A 22,349-nucleotide genomic window follows, 5' to 3' on the forward strand; every position below is an offset into this window, starting at 1 on the left:
TAAAGGAACAAAGATCTGATTAGTGACAAACAGTGCTGTTTAATTATTGCTAAAATTACAATGACAGCAACTGCTTTCCTTTTGAGGACTTTTGTATTAATCTTATAGCTCTAAGATTTTGCCATTAGGCATCAAGGCCTGCAGCTGTGTTGAGGTCAGCCGCCTTCAGATAGCCAAGCTGCAAAGGCTTAGAAGGTACAGTGCTCTACAAGATACCAACTTATCTACAAGATAAGTTTGGAGGGGGAAGCTCTGTCTTCAAACCACACTCAGGTTTGATAATTCAATAGAATAATTCACAGAACTCAAGGAGAGCTGTTAATACTCACGGTTATGGTTTGTTACAAGGAAAGGATACGGATTAAAATCAGCCAAGGGAAGCAGCACATAGGATGCAGTCCTGGTAGGTTCCAAAGTCACAGCTTCTCCGTGTCCTTTCCCCCTAGAAGCAAGATGCATTACTTTCTCTGTCCCAGCGTGTGACACTATGCCTAGAGTATTGCCAGCCAGGGACACCTGCATAAGCTTCAGTATTCAAAGACTTTATAGAGGCTCGATTACACGGGCATGACTGATTGATTACCTGGTTGATCTCAGCCGCCAGGTGGCCTGACCCCAGGTGACTCAATGCCCCTCGCTCTAAATCAGGTGGTTTCTCCAGCATGGCTAAGACTATCAGGTGTGGTCAGCCCCACCCTCAAACCCATTGTGACTAGCTCTCACTTTAAACAGAGACGCTCCTATGAGGTATGACCAAGATTATCTTCCAGAAGCCGTAGGCAAAGTCCAGACCTCTTAGGGCCAGGTCAAATTCTTTATTACACATTATTACTTCCTCTCCTTTCATCTGCATGGTATTATTATTACTATAGGACGGATGACCCTCATCTACCACCTCGTTACGTGTTCCCAAATGATCTTTGCTCCTCAACCTGTGAAATGTTTCCTCCTTCAATCTGTCTCTGCATCTGAATTTTCCTAAACTCTATGAATCTGTAAGGGATATAACATTTCAATACATTGAAATTATGCTTCAAACCTGATCTAAAAGTTGTGTTATCTACCTTGCTTTTCATTTACTATTTCCATGCAGTGGATTAGAACATCTCTCCTTTTTGCACTCAAGGTCACATTGTTGTCCTTAATAACCTACAGATTCTTGGCCTTGCTGATAAGAAATCATACCTTCATTTCATACAAATCTTTTGGGTAACTGTCTTGAAATTCTTTTTGGCTTTATGTTTTCTAATTCTGTTAGGCAAAATAAGTCTTAGACAAATATCAAACTCAGTAATTCCTTTAACTTGATCACTTGGTGACAACTTGGAAGTGGTTAAGAAATAACAGATGTACTTAAAAATACTGACTTGACAGCTAAATTGAATGGAATGTTTCTTAGAGCAGTTCTTATTTTGTCATTTACTCTAATTAATTTCAAGGTCCTTACACTTCATCTCTTTTTTGAGCTGTAGAAGCTCTAATTGGGGAATCTAGAGAGAGATGAATACCAGTTAATTTCCATTTCTACTTTTCTGCAAGCTAGGACTTGGAGAAATGAGCCCTAGAAAACAGAAAACTGAAGGCTAAACAGAGTTGAATTAACATAAAGTGAGCCCAAAAGAGAGGAATGGAGCAAAATGTTTAGGTTAGAAAATACTTTGAAGGACCTGTTTCGAATCAGAATTGGCATCTGTGAAAAATGCACTGTGTAGACAGCAGTTATGTAAAAAAGCACTGCACTATATTCAGGGGACTGTGTTCTCAACCTGGCTTCCCAAATAACCAGAATCATTACAGCTGGCCCTGACTTATGACTCAACTTATGACTTTTCGACTTTACAATGATGTGAAAGCAATAATAATGCATCCTGTAGAAACCACTCTTCAAATTTTGAACATGCATTTTTGTGGTGCTGGGCAGTGGCAGCCACAGCTCCTCTTCAGCCACGTGATCATGAGGGTGAACAACCAGTATACTGACACCCAGTCTGTACCCGTACAATTCTGCTGCTTTTCAATTTCAATATATTGTATTCAATAAATTATATAAGATGGTTCACACGTCATTATAAAATAGGCTTTGTGTTAGATGATTTTGCCCAACTGCAGGCTGATGTTAAGTGTTCTGAGTATGTTTCACGTAGAATAGGCTAAGTGATGGTGTTTGGTAGATTGGGTGCATTTGAATCCATTTTCAAGTCGGGGCGCCTGGGTGGCTGGGCTGGTTAAGGGTCTGACTCTTGGTTTTGGCTCAGATCACGATCTCGCGGTTTGTGAGACTGAGCCCGGCATTCGGCTCTGTGCTGCCAACGTGGAGCCTGCTTAAGACTCTCCCTGATCCTTTTCTGCTCGTGCTCTCTCTCTCTCTCTCAAAATAAATATTTTTTAAAAATTAAAAAAAAAGCATTTTTAACCTCTAATATTTTCATGTTAAAATGGATTTATTGGGACATAACCCCATTGTAAGTTGAGAAAGATCTGTATTCAATAGCAACCAACAGGTGCTTATTTGCAGGGAAAGAAATATAGCAGGTGACCAAAAAACAATGTGTGCATATATAGGAATATTAAAGTTACGGTAGAAATAAAATAAAGACACTTCAGAAGCCAGAAGGAATCACTGAAGTTTTTTTTTTTTTTTTAATGTTTTATTTATTTTTGAGATAGAGACAGCGTGAGCAGGGGAGGGTCAGGGAGAGAGGGAGACACAGAATCTGAAACAGCCTCCAGGCTCTGAGCTATTCCTCAGCACAGAGCCCGATGCGGGGCTTGAACCCACGAACCATGAGATCATGACCTGAGCTGAAGTCGGACGCTTAACTGACTGAGCCACCCAGGTGCCCCTGAAGTTTTTTTTTTAATGTTTATTTATTTTTTAGAGAGAGTGCAAGCAGGGGAGGGGCACAGAAAGAGGGAGACAAAGAATCCAAAGCAGGCTCCAGGCTCTGCACTGTTAGCATAGAGCCCAACACAGGGCTTGAACCCACAAACCTGAGCCGAAGTGAGACACTCAACCCACTGAGCCATCCAGGCGCCCCCTGATTTTTAAATTAGTTCTACTGCCACACTGTACAAATAAGAAATCTTTTGAATAATCGTTGCCATTATGCATTAGTATGAAAGGAATTATTTTTAAATCTGATATAAAACAGTGGTTCCTTTTAACATTTTGAAATTTATGTCAAGTTAGATAATGATTACAGATATATCATAAAATTTACAAATCAAGCAGGTTTTTCTACACAAATCACATCAATCTTAATAGCTTCTTCACTGATTCTTTGTACTGAGAAAGGGTATTTTCATTGTCACCCTCATTCTTAAGACTAACAACAGACTTTTTGTAATCTTCAACTTCTTTTGTACCAAGGAGCTCTTCTTTGTTTACTTCCAGGTTCTTCTCAGCAGCTTTAATTTGGAGAAGTGTTTCCAGGATATTTTTTTCAGAGGGGCTATTTTTCCATATATACTCTTCCATGTCTGCCTCAGTCTTCCCTGTCTCCCATTCTTCAGTTTTCTGAAAGGAAAAAGTGAGTTCTGAAAACTGAGAAATACTACCCGAAAACGAAGTTTTGTCTTGTTCTTAGGGAAAGAGAATCTGCAAAACACGCAGAGCCCCTGTCAACGCTTGGCATGTAAACTCCGATTTGCCTCCCTCACGGCACTGCTATCCACAACACCGACAGCGTCAAGGCTGCACACTCTATTGTGTGAATACTCCTCACCGCTCACTAACTCTGCCCTCACAGCTTACACTTTACCTGCCTTACAAATTTCACAAAGATACAGAAAACTCATTTTTTGCAACTTTTTAATCTCTAAACTCTCACATGTCAACATTTCACATTTTTGAGGTTGAAAATAGTGAGGAGTTGAGAAGCGACTGTATTTATCTTTGTAACATGCCTGTGGGGGTGACAAGGAAGACCAATTGTTAAAATAAAATAAAAAATATAAAATACATGTGTAATACATGATTTTTAGTCATAATGACTTCATATATTCTGGAATTGTGTTACCATCTCTATCTTCTGTTCCTATAACGGAAACAATTTTTGTTACTGGTTCTTTTTTCTTATAAAAGTTATTACCATGCTATTCTAAGGAACAGTTAGGTTTTATAGTAATATTCAGATTTATGATTTAGATGAAGATGTAACATTCTGTGAAAAATTCAGGAACGCAGCTAATAAATTATATGCCCTGGTTCAAAGAAGTGCTGAATGCCAGCCACATTCTTCCCAAATTAACACAGAACACATTCTGAGCTATATGCTATTATAGAATCATCCAATATCCTTAGAACTTCTGAAGGTGGTAAACCCCCTAAATTATAATATTTTTTAAGTATTAAAAGAAGACAGATTTGTAAGGTGGTCGGAAATATTTTATCTCTGAAAACTCCTCTTGAAGGAGCCCCCAGTTTGAGCAGAGCTCCAAGTCTCCCCAGAATTGAGTACCAAGGAGGCCGTTTCCACTGACACCTGCCTCCCGTCCCAAACCTCACTGTAAAGCGTTCAGGGAAAGAGAAGAGCCCTGGAAATTTGTCCCTCAAAGGTTGGTAAGGAGGAACCCCGCCAACTGCAAACAGGCCACTGGCGATGCCATAGACTCAGCTAACCCCATTCAGGTCACTGAAGGCCAGGAAGGGTCTCCTCCGTCACAGAGAAACACAAGAAAAAGAAATCCTCCTTTAGTCCTTCAAAAAGGAGGGCCCTTTCCTTTAAGAGAAACCAATCAGATGTAGAGTGTTTCTCCTCACCCTCAAATCCCTTAGCCAAAGTGGGGTATCTGTACTGGCAGCTCCCTATACTGTTCGCCACGCCCCCCGCCTCCCATCCTGAATTTATGGCTGAGGGCAATGTGTCAGTTGATGTTCTGGAAATATCTGGTTGAGAACCAACTCTTTACCCCTTTTTTATCTGGTAGTGTAGCTATCGGCTTGGCTGAGGGGGAGGGATAATTGAAACAACTTCTTGTGGCCTGTGTGTACAAGCCTGTTGCAAGTAACTTATAACAGCCAATCTCTGAATTTTACCTTCAAATGAAAATTGACAAAATTATCCTACCCCACCTGATTTTTACTGTAATATTTGGGGAAGAAATAAATGTCAGCCCCTTAAAAAAAAAACAAATGCCACAAATTAAATGTGTCATTGGTCCTATCTACTCTTAGAAGTGCTCTAAATGCTAAGACAATGTTATAGTTTCTTCGTAATTCTAGCTTACAAATGAAGTATATTTAAGATGCCAACAAATACATTATATATAAGCATTAAGTGGAATAGTCAGTCTACCTCATTCTTTTTTTATTTTTTATTTATTTTTTAATTTTTTAATGTTTTATTTCTTTTTGAGAGAGACATAGAGACAGCACGAGCAGGGGAGGGTCAGAGAGAGAGGGAGACACAGAATCCGAAGCAGGCTCCAGGCTCTGAGCTAGCTGTCAGCACAGAGCCCAACGCAGGGCTCGAACCCATGAACCGTGAGATTATGACCTGAGCCGAAGTCAGACGCTTAACCGACTGAGCCACCCAGGCGCACCCCCTCATTCTTTTTTTAATTCCCAATTTACTTCATTCTTGACTATGAGAAGACAAGCAATTAGAGATTCACTATTTTAAAAACTGTAAATTTCACCTAGGTTGATGTGGATTTTCTTAGCTACTTTGATAGATGCTTAAACAGAAGAGGTAACCAATGCAATTCCACTAGTAATTTCCAACATTTCATTTTGCTTCCCCTCACATCTGGTCTACCCAATTCTACACGGCTTTGCCGAGGAGTGTTACAGGTGTACCAGGACGCGGATTCCCTCAGCCGTCAGGTGGCCAGGTGAGCCTGGAGAGCAGGAGCAGCCCAAGCACCCTCCCTCATATCTCAGGAAAGAATTTTCTAAGTGTGTAAGGACACAAATGAGGTTAGGAAACCCTGCACTAAGGGATAATGTACAGTTACAGGAGGAAATTACTACCACTTTAAACTGATAAGTGAAAGTAACTACATTCTGGGAAAGGTGTAGCTTCCTACTAATCCCGCACAGACATGACAAAGGGTCAGGCTTCAGCTGCAAGCTGCAAGCTCATGTTCTCGACAATTCTAACTTCAGGATCCAAACTCTGCACAGCTGAATATAAATTCCAAGATAATGACAGTAACGATACCAATAAATTTAATACTTATTCTATAGCATGGACCTTAAATACTTACACATACTAATTATTTAATATAATTCTTATTAAAACCTACTAAGTTAGGGGTTAACATCTCTACAGATAAGAAAACTATTATGGATGTTAAACGGGGGGGCCACAGCCACTTGGGGATGTTTGAGATTTCAGAATTGTTCACACTTTAGAAAGTATTTAGAAAGCGAATACGGTACACATACCATGTATTTTGTATGGCAGCACTCCCCAAATCAAATACATTACCATTTTTGCAGCAACATGTTTGAATATTCACAACAAATGAAATAAACAAAGGCTATAAATAGATTTTTATCCATTCAGGTCTCCTTTGGCCACTGAATAAGTTATATATCTGTGATTGGCTCAAGGTCACACAGGGAGGTGGTACTGATACTATATTTAATATAGGTTTTGGTGTTTTACCAAACTCAGTTTAAATCCCAGCTACATCACTTACTACGATGATAGGCTTGCATTTCTATAAGAACTGATTCCAAAGGCAGTTCTGCTGATTAAGAGAGGTAAGGAATATTCACGTACTTAGAGCACCTGGCTCACAGTAAACACTAAATAAATGCTTGCTACTAATAACAGCTTATTAAGAAGAATAAAGAAAAGTGGGATTCAAACCATTAGCCTACATGCAAAATATGTTTCTTTGTCAAGGGCATCACTACCCCTGTCAAACAGTAAACTGAAGTTTCCAAGGTAAATATAAACACAGATGCAGTTGTCCAAATGTTCTGCAGTTACCCCCACTCACAAGGTCACTGATTTTGAGGACGTTTAGATAAAACAGTTAAAGAAACAAAAGGTCTTCACTTCTTAATCACTGATAGAAAAGGTAATGTTTTTCATGATGCTTGCTTGCTACTGTCTCTCTGACAAATGAATCAATTAGATTTAAATTCCTCAGTTCACTGCCCGTTCTTAAAAATAACTGAGTTATCTCCAATTTTCCTGCAGTCTCCTTTGGGTATAGGCTTTTTATAGCTAATCAGATGTAGATTAGAAAATATACATACACGCGCACAAAATAGCATTCGTGTCAAGAAAAAGACACCTATTTTTTTTTTAAGTCCTATATTATATGTAAGAAAAGATCTTTACAACATTTTTAGAATGTCTGTTTTTCAAGCAGGAAAAATAAAAGCTAATCATTATCAATATATTTACCTTATGAGGGAAGAAATCTTTTGTAGTCATTAATGTATAAGTTTTCACAGACGAGGGCCAACCAAATGGAGCTTGTCGGTGAAGAAAACACAACTAACTGGAAGAGATGCTGGTCTATAAACGACATATTAAGAAGCTATTCTAAAACATTTTCTAATCTTTGTCAATGACATAAAAATAATAATGCTGTCCATAATGCTTATCACTTTAGAGTATTTTTCATTTCTAAGAGGCATAAACATAAAATCCTTGGGGGGGGGAACCCCTTCAAATTATTTTTTAATTTTACATTGCAATTTCTACTTTCAAACAGATGTAACAGATCACATTATGCTTCTGGTCTAGCTATAACTAGCTATAACTGTACTGGCCTTGAACAACATGAGTTTCAACTGAGTGGGTCCACAGATTTTTTTTTTTTTTTGATCCAGCACAGGAGTATAAATGTATTTTCTTTTCCTTACAACTTTCTTAACATTTTCTTTTCTCCAGCTGACTTGATTATAAAAATACAGTATATAATACATATAACATACAAAATATGTATAAATCAACTGTTTGTTATCAGTCAGGCTTCTGACTGACAGTAGGCTATTAGTAGTTAAGTTCTGGGCGGGTCAAACATTACACACCCAGATTTTTGACAAATGGGGGGTTGGCACCTCTAAGCCCTGCATTATTCAAGGGTCAACTCTAACTGACCACCCACCCTCCAAAATCTTAAAGATAGGAGAGATGACTGGATGAATGTGAATTCCAGGCTACAAAGATACGAGAAGGATCCTTCTGAAAATCCCCGACCATTTTCTTTCCTGAAGGCATTTTCCAATTCTGTACAAGACTGGCACTAGCTCATGTAGAAGGATTCTAGCTGGGAAATGAAACAAGTGAGGTTTGAGCTGTTACCCAGGGTTCGTATGACACACTAGAACTGAAAAGCCCCAAACATGACTGGTTTTAGTTCTGGGGCTACTTATGGGAAGGAAGGTAAGGAGTCAGAATCAGGCTTCTAAAAAGCAGTGTGGAATCCACCATTAATTTCCTAGTTTTTCAGAGAAAAGTCCAACTAGAAGAAGGAAGTCCTGTTTTAAACACACAACCAATTTCCTTCTCAAAACATCTGCTAGATTTTGCTGTAAGGTTAGAGGTTACCAAGTTAAGCTCAAAATTTCTGTACAGCACAAATGACTCTTCAGCAGATTTTCAGGGATGTGGAAGCTGACTCACCAAGCCTTGAAGGTTATGCCTAGCAAAAACGAACAAATCAGAGAGCTGCACTAGATCTTATAAAATAGCAGCCTAATCCTGGTTTAGCTGCATCATGACTGGATTAAAATGATAACCCCTTGACCCTCTCTGCCTAAGAGAAAAAAGGAGGAGGGCGCCTGAGTGGCTCAGTCGGTTAAGCGTCCACTTCGGCTCAGGTCATGATTTCGTGGTTTGGTGGTTTCAAACCCCATGTCCAGCTCTGTGCTGACAGCTCAGAGCCTGGAACCTGCTTCAGATTCTGTGTCTCCCTCTCTCTCTGCCCCTCTCCCACTCACACTCTGTCTCTCTCAAAAATAAATTAAGAAAAAACAGGGAGGAAATTCTGATGGTTGATAGCAGTTGGGAGCTTGTATGAGTCTTTCAAACACAATGTCTAGCAAGTAAGAAAGTTATTAGACATTTGAAACATCTGAAGAAAAATGTAAACAAACAACAGCAGAAGAACTCCAAATGATCAAGATAATGAAATTAGTGGACAGGAACTTTACAGTGACTAATAATTAATGTATTAAAAAGAGGAAAAGATAACCAATATGAATTAGCTAATGAAGAATTTCAACATAGATTTTGTACCCATAAAGGATGAGCAATTAAATGAACATCTGGAATTGGAAAACACAGTATCTAAAATTAATAAATCACTGGATGGGGTTAAAAGCAGTCTAGATTCAGCAGAAGTCAGAATTAGTGAATGCAGAAACAGAGCAACAGAAAACTATTTTGCAAATCATATCTGCACTATGGAATTAGAATCATGAGATCCTGAATTTTATATTTTACTAAGTAACTTCCTCTAAGATTCCCAGTGATTCTACTTAACAAGTTCCAACAAATCGGGAGGACAACTCATATATTTTTTTTATAGACTGAATGCTTGTATGCTCCTAAATTCTTGTTGAAATGGAACTCCCAGAGTGCTGGTATTGGAGGTAGCATCTTTGGGAGATGTTTCGGTCAGGAGGGTGGAACCTTCATGAGTGGGGTTGATGCCCTTATAAAAGAGACACCAGAGAAAGCCCTTGCCCCTTCTGCCACATGGGAACATAGCGAGAAGACAGTCGTTAAGCCCTCACTAGACACCAGATCTGCCAATGCCGTGATCTTGGACCTCTCAGCTTTCAGAACTGCAAGAAACAAATTTCTGTTGTTTATAAACAGACTAGTCTGTGGCATTCTGTTATGGTAGCCTAAATGGACTAAAACAATGTTTTATACAAATAAAATTTAAAACTTTTTTTTAAGTTTGCAATAACAGACCTTGGGAAATTTAACCTGGATCAGCGATTCTTAAATAAGTTTATTTATTTAAAAACCTACAGTTTTCACTATCAAAAACTTGTAATTTCTCTAGAACTTCTAACTTTAAAAAGCTATCATGCTAAATTAAAAAAAGAGAGACAATCAGATAACCATGCACTTCCTGGTGAAAGAACACAATACTAATTATAGAGTAGTATAAAAAAATCAAAATAGAATTTGGTTAAGCCTCTAGATCCAACTATAAACTTGCAAAATTCAAATGATGGGAAAGCCTACAGAAAAAAACCACAACAAACAAACAAAAACCGCCCCCAAGATTTCATCACCAAATAAACGGCAAGAAAAGAGCTCAACAGACAAAGCTCCTTTTTTGGTTTGTGACTACTCCTGGGCACTCTTTCAGAAAACATTTCCTGAGAACCTACTATGTGCCAGATGGCACTAGGCAGACCTGCATGTCTCTAGGCACCCGGCTAAAAACTAATGTTTTCATAGCCAAATATTTAAGAAAAGGGGTACATATGCTTGTTCCTAACAGGCATGTGCTGAAACTCCCCTTCAGGTGAAATAAAAAAACAGAGCGGGCAAAGCCAGAAAATACCTTATCATTCAAATGCAATACTACTGATACTGGAACAAAATTCAACCTACAAGCTAATCATTTTCTATGAGGCTAAATACACTTTGTTTTTGTGATTTAAAGAAGTCTATTACAGAACATTTCAAACACATACAAAAGTAAAGAGAAAAGCACTATAAAACTCTCATATACCCATCACCCAGTTTCAACAGTCAATGCATAGCAGTCTAGTTTCACATATGCCTCTATCCACTGCCCCGACCATGACCTCGCTGAATTATTATGGAGGTAATCCCAGACTTTATATCATTTCATCCTTAATATACTGGTATTGTTCTTTTTTTTTTTTTTTTAATAAGGGGGCTATTTAAAAAATCATAACAACAGTAACTTTGCTGTGGTGTTTTAATTCATGAGCACCTAACCTAGGTTAGTTCATTCATTCATTCAATGCATTCACTCTATCAGTGGGCAATTCCTTCTGTGCAAATTACTGTGCCCAGACAGGTACGTTTCCCTGGTATCATCCTGCCTATCTGGCCGGTTACTGAATAATAGCTGACTGAAGCAGAGTCCCTTCTTTGTAATATGAGTCCAAAGACATAATGTAATTTGGTTCAGTTGTGTTAGTTTTGCTCACTCTTCCCTTGTTTCTCCCTCTCTCCTGGGGGTGACTAGTCCTATAAATCCTGAAACAGTCAAGGTCATGCTTTCTGACATACAGACTGGAGAAGAAGACATCAGTCTGGGGAGAGAAAAGAATAAGGCAGTTGCCTATAAAGTGACAGAGTCCAAAGAATAAAGGCCCTCACACTGTCCTAGTTTCTGTTCCTGCCCAATCCTGAGATCCTGCAGCCTCTTTGCCCTTCTATCCTCCGCTTAGGCTGGCCTGAGGGAGCTTCTATGACTTACAACAATGAGGTCTCAAATAGTACAGAGTGCTCAGCAGAGACGCTTGGGGATAAAAAGAGTTTAGAGTTGTCGGCATATACAAGATACTTTCTATCACCTGGAAGAATGTACAGGAGGAGGAAAAAGGAGGGTAATGACACAACTTGGAAAACAATTAAATTCAACTGATTTAGACTGAAATACAGGGCAGACATTTCTAGAAACATGGTACGTTACAGTTAGAAATTTTATACTTAAAAAGGCTCAATATTTTTTGTAAATAAGCAACATCTTTCCAAGATGTTATACCTACAAATGGCAATTGTGAAATAGGGCTTTTACATTTATGTGACTTCAGATGACCTTTTGGAAATAGTCTCCTTTAAAAAAAAAAATCATTTTTTAACTTCAAGGTCTTTACACAAAAATTCAATGCTACACTAAAGTCCTCTGAAAATACAGGGTTAATCCTAGAGGGATAGTAACCAAGAACTGAATCCTGGTGCAGTATTAAAGGAAAACAAATCAGGCTGCCTGAATGGCTCAGTGAGCTGAGCATCCAACTCCAGACTTAGGCGAAAGTCACGGTCTTAACGAGCCCCACATCAGGCTCTCCCTCTACAGCACTGACCCTGCTTAGGATACTCTCCCCACCCCCCCACCCCACACCTGCCTCTCAAAATAAATAAATATTAAAATAAATAAATAAATAAAAGGGAAAAAGTCATTTATAATTCTACCACCCAAAGAAACTAATCGATACTGGTGATAGTGCATGTCCTAAAACCATTTCTAAAGATACTGCTATGGTTCAAGTTTATTTACAATTTTGCACCCTTGTTTATAATTCGCTGCCCAAGTTTTAGCTTCTAAAATCATACCCAAAACTGAAGTAGGTGGTTGTTTAAGAGTTCCTTTTTTTGAAGCGTAGCTGAAATGCATTAATTTTAAAGTAGAAATAATAGCATAATCAAGGGGCACCTGGGTGACTCAGTCAGTTAAGCGTCTGACTTTGGTTCAGGTCACAATCTCACGGTTCGTGAGTCTGAGCCCCACATTGGGCTCTGTGCTGACAGCTTGGAGCCTGGAGCCTGCTTCAGAGATTCTGTGTCTCCCTCTCTCTCTGTGCCTCCCCTGCTCACACTCTGTCTCAAAAATAAATAAACTGGGAAGGAAGGAAGGGAGGGAGGGAAGGAGGGAGGGAGGGAGGAAGGAACGAAGGAAGGAAGGAAGGAAGGAAGGAAGGAAGGAAGGAAGGAAGGCAGGCAGGCAGTTAGTTCAAATTACTGGGCAGCAGTGAAAACTACCAATAAACTTGAACTGATCACCATTTAGACAAAGAGTCTGATGAACCTGTAGACTTCTATTTTAATTCTTCAGCCACTAAACCATTATAATTTTAGCATTTACTTTATAAGTGTGCATATAATACATATACATACATGTGGGCTCTCTCTTCTTCCCTGCCTACAGTGAGAGAAACTTCCCTGCCTACAGTCTGGACTATCACCCTAGAGGAAGCAACCTTTCATTCCACACGATCGGTTCTCTTTTCCACAAGTGGCCCAATTATTCATTCACCCAATAAATATTTACGGCACAACTACTGTGCCAGGCACACAGTGTGCTGTCCTGGAACCGCCCATGTAGTCGGAAGCCTGGAGCTGAGTAGGAGCCAGTCAGATAAAGACTGTCACCCTAGAAGAGAAAATAGCGTCCATGGAGGCCTGGAGGTAGGCAAGAGCTCAGTGCATTCAGGGAACTGAATGAAGGTCAAGGTGAGGAAAGCAGCATGGGACAAGCCTGAATAGTAGAATACTCACTTTAGAATACTTACTATGCATGCCAGCACCTTCCATAGATTACTTCACTTAACTTCCATCACAACTCTATGTGAGGAAGTACTATCTGCTTTACAGACTGAAAATTGAAGCCCAGAGCAATTAAATAATTTGCCCAAATCATACTGCTTGTTAGTGGCAGAACAATATGTTCCAAGGAACACAGAGACATGGCAAAAAAAGAATCTAAAGAATAAAAGAATAACTTAATTGAACCTATCACCTTTTCCCTCCTTGTAAGCATAAATTCATTAGAAAGAAAAACACTGCATTCATGCAACGGTCAGTATATTCTGAGGTAACAGAAGGCAAAGAAACATCTGTTCCACTAAACACACAAATTTGTCACCTTCTACCATCTTATTTACAACTCCCTTTGCCTAGAATATGAATCATAGTAATATTCCACTTCTCATGATTACAAGTAAGGCATTGTGCTATATGAGGGAAAACAGTTTAACCGTTAAAAAAATCCAAGTTATTTGAAAATCATAGAAAATAAGAAGTAAAATATCCATATTGGATTTAAAAAAAAAAATACTGCCAATTCTTTCAGTTACCACAGCAAAATGTTTAAGTCAGGAATATGTCAAGGAATATTGTTTTTTTAAAAAAATTAATGAATGCTGTTTTGCCAGACATTGTCCTGGGGGTTGGGAATATATAGACAGATGAAATGTGCAGTCCTTGGCCTCAGTGATCTCACAGTCTAACAGGGTGAGCCGGACACGTACACCGACAAGTACTGTAAAAGTAATGAGAGGAATGCTAATGCGAGGAGGGAAAAGGATGCACGGACAACTTCTACGACAGGCTATACCGGAAGTGTATTAAGAGACTCATATGGGGCGCCTGGGTGGCTCAGTCAGTTGAGCGTCCGACTTCAGCCCAGGTCACGATCTCATGGTTCGTGGGTTCGAGTCCTGTGTTGGGCTCTGTGCTGACAGCTAGCTCAGAGCCTGGAGCCCATTTCGGATTCTGTGTCTTCCTCTCTGACCCTCCCCTGCTCACGCTCTCTCTCTCTCTTTCTCTCAGAAATAAATAAAACGTTAAAAAAAAGTTTAAAAAAAAAGAGACTCATATGAATTTGCAAGGTTGATCAATTTGAAAAAGGGATCATAAGCAGAAAGAACAGCATGTGCAAAGTTATAAAAGAACACATGTACACTATGGCTGAGATACAGAGTACACAGCCTACATTTCTGAGTAAATAGTAATGAGGTGGCCAACTGCTGTGGACAGACAGGTTACGTAGTTCAGAATTTGTCCTGGGTAACAGGGAACCACTGAAGGATTTTATTAAGGAATACAACACAAATGATCTGCTTTTTAGAGCATTTAGTTGAACAGCAATCTGGAAGACGGATGAGATGGGAAAATCAATAAGCCTATTAGAGTGAAAAGATGATGAAGATTTATATAGGGTGAGAGCAGTCGGGATCAAGAGGAACAAAATGTTTTTTTGGTTTTTTTTAATGGATGTAATATGAAGTCTCACCTGAAGGCAAAGAGATCTGAGAAGTGTCCCCTTCATTGTACCATCATCCCAACCAAGAATCTAGAACAGCCGCCTACTGCCTACCACATCAAGTCAGAAAGGTCTGCATTTGTATCACAGACAAATCCTTCCATTTTCTTGCCCTTCTCATTCAAATTCCAATCCCCACCCTCAGCCCTGATACTAGATACATGTACAAAAACTGTCTTAAAAGAGATATGCCAGCCCTCTAATTAGTTTCTTTATTAAAAAGACTCAAAGATTGGGGAAATTATTCACCATCAGAACTTACATCAGAATCACTTGCGGAGTCTGTAAAATGGAAGAAACCCTCCTGAGTCTCACCACTAGAGATTTTAATTCCATAGAGTTCATACATCTCTAGTTTAAACAAGCTTTCCAGATGAGTCTCATACAACCTCCAGTTGAGAACAGGTTATGGAGATACATTTTTCAAGGATCAATTGTTGAGTCTGAGAAGACAGTAAACTAGCAGCTAAAGTTCAAGGTTTGATTTCATCTCTTATTTCACAGTATTTTTAATGAAAGTCCAAGTTGAACTACACTAAATAATATGATACCATGGGAAGAATATGAAACTTTGGAAATGCAGTTCAAATCTGAGTCCTTCAGCTAATAAATTCTGTAACCTCAAGCAAAGTACATAGCTCTCCCCTAAATCTTAATTTTTCAATTTATATAATGAAGAGGCTGTAATAGATAAATCTGGTTCCTGATCTTCAAAGTTAGTACTAATTTAAAATGGGTGGACACACTAAACACTTTTGTTTAAGAAGCTCCTCTCCCACCGCTCACCCTCGTTTTGGTTTTCTTTTTATTTTCATCCAAGGTGATCATGTGGAACAGCACGGAGGTAAAAAAAGAAAGAGACAGAGACACAGGTGACTCTCTGAGCAACATTAAAAAAATTTTCTTTTAAAACAAAGGCCAGTGGGTGCCTGGGGGGCTCAGCTGGTTAAGTGTCCAAATTCAAGTCTGGTCAGGATCTTGTGGTTTGTGAGTTCAAGCCCCACATCAGGCTCTGTGCTGACAGCTTGGAGCCTGGAGCCTGATTCAGATTCTGTGTCTCCCTCTCTCTCTGCCCCTACCCTGCCCACATTTTCTCTCTCTCAAAAATAAACATTAAAAAAATAAGTTAAAAAAAATAAAACAAAACAAAGGCCAGATGTGCTATTTGTCTGGAATCAAGGAAAAGGTAGCAAGTATGCACTCTTTACTGTAACTGGTCATCATGGGAACTCAACTACTGTGTTTAGTTATTTCTTCTTTAATAAACACTGTATTATTAGTTTATATATAATTAGATTACACAGAAGTTTATTCATAAATACATTTCACATTAGAGATGCACCCTGTTAGGAGCTGCCAATATTCTTCTAGAAACTGAATTATAGTAACACTGTTGAATATAAATTAGCATCAGAAAATAAACTTTTGTAGGGAACAAAAAATTTGATTTTGTTGAGAAATAAGATGTATAGAGAAATTCCAAAACAATGAAGAATTAATTTAAAAAAAAGAAGAATTTTTTTTTTTTTTTTTTTTTGAGAGAGAGATGAGAGTGAAGAGGAATGGACAGAGAGAGAACCCCAACCAGGCTCTGTGCAGTCAGCACAGAGTCTGATGTGCGGCTGGATCTCATGGACTGTGTGATCATGATCTGAGTCAAAATCACGAGTTGGAGGTTTAACCGACTGAGCCACCCATGCACACCAAGAATACTTTTTAACTATCTGAAAACACATGGTCAAATGAAAAACAAACCTGACCTATACCTAACTCAAATCATACAACATCAAACTGTTGCAAAGACATTTCTTATAAACTGGGCATAATTATGACTGTTGATTAATAACAATTGTATTAATAGATCATTATTAAGCTATGCCAGTAAGCTAATTATTGCTAATATTTAACAAGTATGCTACATTTTATATTAGTAAAAAGGGTGTCTGCTACTTTGTCAACTCACTTTTGAAGGTGAAAACCTATTTTGAAAGCCTATGGAAATCCCAAAGAATGGACAGCTGTTATTAAACATTTAGTGTTGTTAACTAGCAGTGACCTAGATACTCCAAAGAACAAAATACAGCAAGATTACATATGCTAAGGAGAACCTTATGATTAGTTTGAAAAACAAAACATACATGGAACAAAAACATACATGGAAAACTCTCCATGGAACACGGACTAAGGTAGCTGTCTGCAGTCAAGGGCCCTAGTAACCAATACAGAAAATAAGACAGTATAACCTGCTATTTATGCAAAATAGGAGTTACACAAAGAGGCTCAAATATATCTGATGAGTTAATATCCAAAGTACATAAGGAACAGTTAACTCATAACTCATGCAAAAAAACACAAACAATACAGTTTAAAAACGAGCAGAAGATCTGAATAGCCATTTTTCCAAAGACATCCAGATGGCCAACAGACACATGAAAACATGCTCCGTATCAGTCATCATCAGGGAAATGCAAATCAAAACCACAAGGTATCACTTCACACCTGCTAAAATGGCTAATTATCAAAAAGACCAGAAATCACAAGTACTGGCCAGGATGTGGAGAAAAGCGAACCCTGGGGCACTGTTGGTGGAAATGTAAAATGGTGCAGTCACTGTGGAAAACAGTATGGAGGTTCCTCAAGACACTAAAAATAGAAATCTCAGAAGATCCAGGAATTCCACTGCTGGGTATTTATCCAAAGAAGATGAAACATTAACCTGAAAAAATATCTGCACCCTCATGTTCACTGCAACATTATTTACAATAATCGTGACATGGAAATAACCTAAGTGTTCACTGATGGTTAAATGGATAAAGAATTGTGTGAGTGAGTGAGTGAACACAAACACACACACACATACACACACACTATGGAATATTATTTAATGATAAAAAGAGAAGGAAATCCTGGCATTTGTGACAACATGATTGGACCCTGAAGGCATTATGCTAAGTGAAATAAGTTAAAGAAAGATAAATACCATATGATCTCACTTATATGTGGAATCTAAAAAACCTGGATTCATAGAAACAGAACAGATTGGTGGTTGCCAGATGTTGGGGTGGGCAAAATGAGTGAAGATGGTCAAAAGGTATAAACTTCCATTTATAAAGGAAATCATGGGGATGTTAATATACACCATGGTGACTACAGTCAATAATACTGTACTACTGCTAAGACAGCAAAATTCAAAAGTTCTCATCAGAAAAAAAAAAAATTTGTAACTATGTGTAGTGATGAATGTTAACTAGACATATTGTGACTGTTTCTCTCTCTATATATATGGTGTATGTGTGTGCATGTATATATAGTGTATAAACATGTATATAATGTATATGTACTATATATATGTACACACACATACACATATTGAAGCATTGTTGTATACCTATATATAATGTTTTATGTCAATAATATCTTAATTGGAAAAAATGGACTCAAAGCAAGTATCAATTAAAGCCTTGAAGGATATACAAGAAATAAAGATAAAAATAATTAAATTGTAAGCTACCCAATACTTTTGTAATATTTTTACTAAACCAAGTGGCTTCTACTAGTGTTCCTCAGTGGAAGACAGTTTCCCCCCTTATATATTAACCTGCATATGCAAAAACACAAAGCAAATAACAGGCAACCAGTAGACATTTGCCTAACCAGCAACCAGTTCATTTTAATGAAAGCACACTTAACATTTGCCATTTGGATAGTTTACTATTTCAAAAACATTAAAAAAGTGAAACAGGTACCTTTTCAAACAACCAGTAGAATGCTCGATTTTGCCCTCTAGATGCAAATCTACACTCTGTAAATAAACTATACAACCAGCTCACAATGTGGCTCTGACTTGGTTTTTTCCCATCTTATCCCCTATCTCTGCCGTGTCGGTCCTACATCCTGGCCACAGCAAACCTCTGCCTGCTCTCTACAACCACAAGGCCAGGGTCCTTAACCCACTTATCCGCTGCACACTCCTACTCTTCTTCCAAAACCAGTCACCACCTCGTGGGAAGCTTCCAGGGAGAATCAATCCTTGCTGGCGCCTCTTGGAGCACTGTGTTCCTACTTCCATTATCTTGTACATAAGAACAAGTCACTGTATCTTGTACATAAGAACAAGACCATTGTTGAATGCAAGAAAGAGTAAACAAAATAATAAACGTTCAAGCATTCTCTAATATAACCTGGAAATGTATGTGTACATGAGCGCATGCAATCACAATGAACTCAGAAACCAAACAGATTAAATGGTGAGTATGGACTTACAAAAGGACTCTTCATTTTATCAGAAATATCTGCAGTAAGACTTCCTTTAGAAATGAACTCCTGAGGTGCCTGGGTAGCTCAGTCAGTTAAGCGTCCGACTTCGCTCACATCATGATCTCATGGTTCACGGGTTGGAGCCCTGCCTTGGGCTCTGTACTGACAGCTCAGAGCCTGGAGCCTGCTTCAGCTTCTGTGTCTCCCTCTCTCTCTGCCCCTCCCCCACTCATGCTCTGTGTTTCTTTCTCTCAAAAATAAATGTTAAAATTAATTAATTAATTAAATTTTAAAAAATGAACGATTCTTACTGAGTGTAAAATTATCTTAGAAGTTTTTGTTACACAACTTTTCAGAACCAATTTATTATAAACTTAGATGTATTTTTAGCAATAAGACTACCAGGAAATCCAAATAAGTCAAAAACTTGAAGTAAAAAAAAAAACAAAAAACCTCCAATTTAAAAAACGAATTATTAGTAATTAAATATCCAAACACTTAAAAACCTTTGGAATTTGATTTCAGACCTCTACATTTTCTAAAGGAAGTGCTTTTTTCTTCCCCCAGTGTCTTAGTCTACCTTTTCTGCAAATTGCTTTGCAAAATACTTCATTCAATCACTTCTTGGCCAAATTACTTGTGGAAGATTTAAAGCATATCATGCATCAAAGTTAAAACTTAGGAAGTTTTGTTATTATCAGTTATGTCAGAATGTTGAGTGGGATACATGTTTGAAAAATTCAAATACAACAGGGCACAGATCTGATTACCTATATGAAGTCTCTGCCAAAGTTATATCCAAGCTATATACAAAAATTGGGAATAAATGAATTCAAAATCCTAGATAAACTTTCTTCATTTTTGTAATAGCAACAATATTAATAGCCACCATTTACTGAGAGCCTGCTACCTGCCAGACATTTCATGCACATTCTCCCTAATCTACCCAAAAACCCTTAGAAGAAAACTGGACCTCAGAGGTCAAATGGCTGGCCAAGGCTATGCAAGTAATGGAATTCGAATCCAGGTCTGCACAGTTCCAAAGGATAAAACTTAATTCGCTCCTATGCCAACAACGTGTCACATGGACATACTGAAATCAATTTCTACAACTCTCTTTGCTTCTCTGAACTGCTGAAGGATAAATGGTGTGATGTATCTGTCTCTTATCACCTCCCAGCAGTGCAATAACCATCCTTCAACTCATTGCTAAGCCTCCATGCTTGAAGTCTACAGCATGGGAAGTCTATGTTTTTTTGTTTACTGTCCACTTTGATACTTCTGTAGTTAAACTACTCCAAATAGCACACCACAGCAACTTCCTTACCCTGAAGTCTAGATGAACAGCTTTTCAGAGAAGTTTCTGAACTGTATGCTACATAAAACTACCAATTATTTTCCCCTCAACTCTTAGAGGTAACCTCCACACAAAGGTTAAAAAGCCAGAAAATTAAGAGAAGCTTACCTTTTAGGTATTAAATGCTCTGAAACTAGTTTAAAAAATAAAGAAATGGATTAAAAGGGGGCTCTCTAAGTATCTGATTAAATGCCAGATGGTAACATCAATTTCAAGTTTGAATTCCATGCTGGTGAAGGAAAAAAGAATTTCAGTTCAATAAAGATTCTGTTCCACCAGCTCTGCAAAATTTCGCGGCTCATCTGCATTCTCTTCAAGCTTCTTCACTGATGCCACTTGTTTAGAAAGGACCAAGAGCCATGTTTAACATAGAAATTCTTTAATTCTGTTTGGTATAGATGTATGTGGCAACTTATTCCGACATCAAAGTAATTAGCATTAAAGATCAAAGTCTACTTGCATGAATCCAGAATACAAACTTGTTTGGATTCTATGTCATGGAACCACAGAAAGAATCCAGTAAGTCAACTTTCACTGAATTTATTTATGCCTGTCATTTCCTTTAGGGCAAATTCATTTTACAGGCTGCTGGCAAAATAAGAGATTCAAAATTGGTTTTTATTGATTAACTCTTTAAGGAGCAGCCATGGAGCTGCAGCTAATTCAACCCTGTTGCCAGTTCAAAAAAGAACTTAATTACTTTAAGCCAAGGCATTTATAAAATCAACTGGCAGGAAAGAGAGATTAACTGCTATTATGATGTTGCTCCTGAAGCCAGGAACTAGAAAATTCGGCTGAATTATGATAATTAGAATACCTCAAAAGAAGAGAAAAGCTACCAGCTTTTGTTCTTTACTCACCTTGCAACAAAGTTTTACTTTCTTTTGTTTCCCACTTACCCTCTTGTGCTACAATTGTTTCATTGTTAATAGGAAGGAAATGCTGAGACTTTAGAGACGGGCTGCATGTGTTCACAGCATTACAGTATCTCAGGGATGGCAGGGGATTCCAAAGGCCATGTAATGCCACTAACTAGCCAAGGAAAGTGATCCTTTTACCACCATATCCCTGCAAAGCAGACAAAGGATGGAACCTTTTCTACCTATTACAGTAGCCCACTCCATCTTTACATGACTCTCTTAGAGAATTTGTACTCCATGAATTGAAGTCTGTTTCACTATGACTTCTACCTTCTTGTGTCCCTCAAAGTCATGGAAAACAAATCCAACCCTTTTCTCATTAAGAAATCCTTTGAATATCTCTAAAGACAGTGACTCTTTCCAGCTATCTCCATTACTTCAAATGTTCCTAACAGAAAATGCTATTGAAGGGGGGAAAAAAAAAAAAGAAGAAGAAAATGCTATTGAGTCCCGTGTCTATGTGTGAGGCAAGCTACAAAAAAAGAAAAAAAAAATATGTATACCTAAAATTATTTTAATTTTTAAAAATACTATTTAGTACTTACACTAAAACTCAACAAATCCAATCAGACACAAGACTATCCTTAATACTATTTAAATAGTTAATTGTCCTTAATTGTCCCTAATGTATGTCCCAGAGAAATGCTCATATGAAAGCCTATGTGTTAACTACAATTTTAAATAAATATTTAAAATACCTTTCTAAAAAGTTTGGGGTTTCGTTACGCAGTTTATCTGAAGAGGAGGATGCATTATAAATTCTCAAGTTACCCTTCCATAACTTTGATAAGTTTCAGCCAAAGTCAAATAAAAGAAAAAAGGTAAAAAAAATTTTTTTTGAATTTTCCAACCAAAGTCCACAACTGAATTTTAAAGGTATTTAGTCATCTGACTTCTGTCAGGTCCTGAGATGGACTGCAGAGTCAGTTTCAAGGTCCTCACTTTCAATGTCAGTAGAAGTTATTTTTAACATTTCATACATCCTTAGTTTATCTACTAGTTCATTAAAACTTCAGCTGAGTACTTGCCTCAGACTGTTTTGAAAGGTTAACATCATCTAAATTATAAAACAAATTACC

General features: G+C 38.0%; 1 protein-coding gene across 3 annotated transcripts in view; it reads right to left on the minus strand.

Moving 5' to 3' along the window:
• Positions 1-3,159: 3,159 nt before the first annotated feature.
• The window catches only part of MRPS35 (mitochondrial ribosomal protein S35), a 46,684-nt gene continuing 27,494 nt past the window's right edge, over positions 3,160-22,349 (minus strand). For all 3 annotated transcript variants that reach the window (XM_039240839.1, XM_039240840.1, XM_039240841.1), the window contains one exon: positions 3,160-3,517. In XM_039240839.1, coding sequence (XP_039096770.1) covers positions 3,248-3,517 — 270 coding nt within the window. In that variant the 3' untranslated portion in view covers positions 3,160-3,247. The remainder of the gene's footprint in view (positions 3,518-22,349) is intronic.

Source organism: Hyaena hyaena, unplaced genomic scaffold (genome assembly GCF_003009895.1).
Source record: "Hyaena hyaena isolate Hyena2069 unplaced genomic scaffold, ASM300989v1 scaffold_182, whole genome shotgun sequence".
In the NCBI taxonomy this organism is placed as follows: Eukaryota; Metazoa; Chordata; class Mammalia; order Carnivora; family Hyaenidae; genus Hyaena; species Hyaena hyaena.